General features: G+C 33.3%; 1 protein-coding gene across 1 annotated transcript; it reads left to right on the forward strand.

Moving 5' to 3' along the window:
* Positions 1-440: 440 nt before the first annotated feature.
* On the forward strand, positions 441-1,097 carry LOC112517687. The gene has a single exon (XM_025125074.1). The coding sequence runs from the start codon at positions 441-443 to the stop codon at positions 1,095-1,097; it is 657 nt and encodes a 218-aa protein (XP_024980842.1).
* The last annotated feature ends 3,360 nt before the right edge of the window (positions 1,098-4,457 follow it).

Raw genomic sequence — 4,457 nt, forward strand, 5'->3', positions numbered from 1 at the left:
TTTTAAAGTAATTTATTAAACATTAATTATTATTTATTAATAAATAATATCTTAAGTCTTAAGTTTTAAAATAATTATTATATACATATAATTTTTTAAAACTCTTTAAACTTCATAAAACTATATAAATGCAATAGGAGTTGGATGGTATATTAGTTTCTTATTATGCGAGCCGACTAATTTTAGAACGACCATTAATTTAAACCTCCATAACCATAACGAGATTTTTATTCCTCTTTGGATCTAAATTTGTGACCTTTGAAAGGTATCACCTTTTGTGGTTTAGAAATAATTTGTGGTTTATGGTAGGTGATTGGTAATAAACACAGACATTGTTTATTTATTTGTTCATTTATCAAGTCAACATATAAAGATCATGCATATGGTAACTAAACCTATCTTAATTATTTAGTGCTGATTGCATGCATTAAACCACTAAAATGCATGTCAAAAAGAAACACCATCAAGAGACGCTCTCCGCCATACCCGCCGTTGATGACGCTCAACACTCCCACACTTCTCCGGCCAAACGCCGCCGCAGATGCATCTGTTTCTCAGTAGCTCTCACTCTACTTGCCGTTGTTGCTCTTCTCATTCTTGTCCTAGCTCTCACCGTCTTCAAATCCAAAAAGCCTGTCACCACCGTCAACTCCGTCGCCCTCATAGATGTAAACGCCTCCGTTACCCTCCTCCCACTTAGGGTTTCTCTGAACATCTCCCTCGACATAAATATCTCCGTCAGAAACCCTAACAAAGTGAGCATCAAATACCGGAACAGCTCCGCCGCTCTCCGGTACAAAGGCCAAGACGTCGGAAATGTTCCTATCCCCGCCGGAAAGATTGGGTCCGACGGAACCAAACAACTGAACCTAACGCTTACCATCTTTGCAGATCGATTGCTGAAGGATTTGGACATCTACCGTGATGTAATCAGCGGTAACTTTCGGGTGTCAATTTATAGTAGAATTTCCGGCACAGTCCGTATAGTGAATTTGTTCAATATTCATGTGGTCTCTACTTCAACCTGCGATCTGAATATCGATATTTTAAAGAAAAGAATTGTTGATGAGAGGTGTGATTACAAGAAGAAATCATAGGTTTGTAGTTTGAGATAATATTTGTTGTAATTTTTGGGTAGTCTTGTTGGATGGGATGAATGAAATAGTGTGTTAATCTGGTTTGGTATGTAGAGATCGATAATATTTGTTATATTCTTTCGAGTGTCTGTAAACATCCTACCATCTTCATATGCTACTTTGGAATAAGATATATAGTCTCGTTTTTTTATATATGTAGAGATCGATAATATTATATTCATACCATCTTGGACTTGGAAGTCCGTAATAATGAGTAAGTTGTTTAGGATTTCATTTTCTTACGGATCCCTAAATATGTTAAAGAATGAATCTTTAGGTAGGGGTATTGTATTTCTTTTAAAAATAACATATATAATTGAAAGTAAATTGCATTTGCTGTTTGTTTGACTACGGTCGTCTTTATTACATTCCCCGTACGGTACCTATGTATGGGATACCAATTCACACGCTCTAACAGAATCAAATTGATTATGTTAACCCAGTCAAGTTAGAGGAGGGTATTTTCGTCTTTTACTCTCTCTTTCTTGTCTTTTACCATAGAGACCAAAACTGTAATATATTCTACTATATATTATATATTTTTTAATATTATTATCATTATATATATATACTAGTTGTCTTTTATCCGTGCAATGCGGCGGGATGTCAATGTTTTTTTGTAAATCGAAGGTATGACGTTTATGATCATTATAAACTTCAAATTTTATTACGGTTGATTGACCGAAGATTTGAAAAGAGAATTACACGATTAACGGATTTCCAAACACACATCAATTGTTATTYTTAGATTGTTTAATAATGATTTTCACTTAATACAACTCATGATCAACAAAGACAGACCTCCTTAACAAAATGGAATATATTTCTTAATTCCATGTACAACAAATTTTCACATCTCAATAGCAAAATTGATGTACAAAGAAAATAACATCTTTGGTTGTGATTTGTTTCTTTATTCATAAGTAATTATTTAATTATATAACAAAGTGTTTTTATTTTGTGAAGTAACATTATAAAAAAATGGTTGCTGTTATTATACTTTTTGAAATTGTTCCAAGCAAAAAGTTAATTAAAATAACAAAGATTATATAGTATTCAACAAAAACTAACCTATACAAATAGAGCAACAGAAAAACACAAGAGAATAATACACTTAACAAGTAAACCAAAGAAGCAAAAGGCAAGTAATTAAAATAATTGCCCCCTTCAATCACTCATCTTACTTGCCAAGGTCAAATATGGAATCTTTTTTTTTTTCTTTAATTAAAATGTTGAAAACTTATAGGCAGGATTGCAAGCAAGTTGATGAGATTTAAGTTTTGTTACAGCAACGCTAGGCATGGTAGGAGAACAATTATACCTTATTTAAACTTCAGCATTCCATGTGCAGCGTTGGAGCCACTCCACTTTTCAAAAGGTACGTATTCTCTATGCATGAAATAGTTTTATCATGTGCTTTATAACATATGCATTCATTGTGTAGCAGACACATAACACTTCTTCCAAAGACATACTTCCATGAACAATTTAACACTTCCCTTTCCTAGCTATCTTTGAGAATCATAACACTTTCTTTTTTGAAAAGGTTTCTTGTTGCAATAATGTATTTGTTTGTCATCATTATAACAAATAAACTTCAGTATTGATTTGGGTCCATAAGATTCATTTATTTCGTTGTTATTGATTGGTACTACAAGTTTTTGACGAGACGGAGGAAATAGTTTTTTGGCTTATGAAAATTGCAACAATTGATTTGAGATGTAGGGGATCTCTACCCAAATGCTTACCCGGTAAGCGCTTATCGATAGGAGTTAACCCTATAATTTATTTGGACATGTAAAATTTTAGAACATCAAAACATATCGAATCCAACAATTTACTGGATAAGCGCTTATCTGGGCAAGAGTCACCATCCTCACTTACCGGGTAAGACTCTCCATTATTCTCATCGCTCTTATCCGGTAAGATTCTTCACCCTTCTCATGTTCGTCCAGGAAATTTATGCATTAAACACTTACCAAGTAAGTGTTTAATAAACAGCCCCGTAGTCTAATAAGAATGCTTTACTATTAGCCAATGTTTGAAATACCCTTCAATGATAACAAAATGAATCTTATGGATTTAATTCAATACCGATCAATAATTTTTAACAATGACGATGCTAAATAAATGGTAAGTTAGAAAGTTTGTCAGATTCGACATGTTACAAACAAATGAGACATCTACATAGAGGAAATATAAAAATATAGGCCAAAAGGATGCTTGATACTCCTGTTCCAAAAAGAAAATTAAACATATTCACTCTCTTGTGGTCTTCCACAGCCTTGATACACATCTATCTAACAATCTGAAGACCCTACTCTACTTATGCTTCTTGTTTGCCCAATATTCTCATATATAAACTAAACTCCCCACATCTGTCATCATGAAAGGAGGCATACCATTGCATTAATGTTAGCAAGGCTTAACAAATGATGAGGATTGCATTAGGTATATGAATCTAGGGGGTTAACATTTTCAGAACATGGTTTCAATAAATGAGAGCTATGTTGTAATAGCCCATTTCTGGGCTTAGATGTTCTTATGATAAGGAACCGTAGGTGCGTTAATGAATAAATGCTTAATCGATAAGTTTCGAGATTTAAAGAAACTTTCTCGTAAGTACATTTTAGGATTTCTAAAGTGTTGGTAAAGGTTGAATATGAGAAATTAAACTATAATGTTAATTTATAATAAACGTTAAAGATTGATTTACTAATTGGTTAGGTATGTCAAACCAAACTCAATCTAGGATTACTTTAAAAGATACAAGCACACAGTGGCACAAGAAAATACTATATGTTGGAGGGTTATAATGTGCAGGCATCTAAAGTCGTACCTTTGGGCTATTGGCTTTCCAGGTGAGCTGCAATCGCCTAAATCGTCCGAGTTACTCTTAGTCAGTGGAGAAACCTGCATAGAAGCAATACAATTTAGACCAGCTATACCAAYCAAAAAGATTTACTGCTTTATGCTCAATGGCTTGTTATTGATTTCAGCTTKTGGACTGTGGTTCCAATTCTGAATATGCAAATCTTGGTTTGTAGTTAGTTCTTTATATGGGTTTCTTTCATATGTGGTTGTGATTCATCAAGCTTGTAAASGTCAAGCTTTCACTTTTACATGTATTTTTTATRCAATCATTTCATCAATATAATATACTTGTTTGTTTGCATAATATTTAAATAATTACATATTTACATTAAGCTCACCTCAACTAAATTAMTGGCTTCGTCTGTGCATACATGCATATGTGTGTGTATGCATGTAGACTCTAACTCTACATTCACACAGTTGAATTCACTAAATGAGGTGGAGTCC

This window comes from Cynara cardunculus, assembly GCF_001531365.2.
Source record: "Cynara cardunculus var. scolymus isolate 2C chromosome LG 9, CcrdV1, whole genome shotgun sequence".
In the NCBI taxonomy this organism is placed as follows: domain Eukaryota; kingdom Viridiplantae; phylum Streptophyta; class Magnoliopsida; order Asterales; family Asteraceae; genus Cynara; species Cynara cardunculus.

Coding starts and splice junctions, on each gene's coding strand:
- LOC112517687 (XM_025125074.1), top strand. CDS start 441: ATGCATGTCAAAAAGAAACACCATCAAGAGACGCTCTCCGCCATACCC.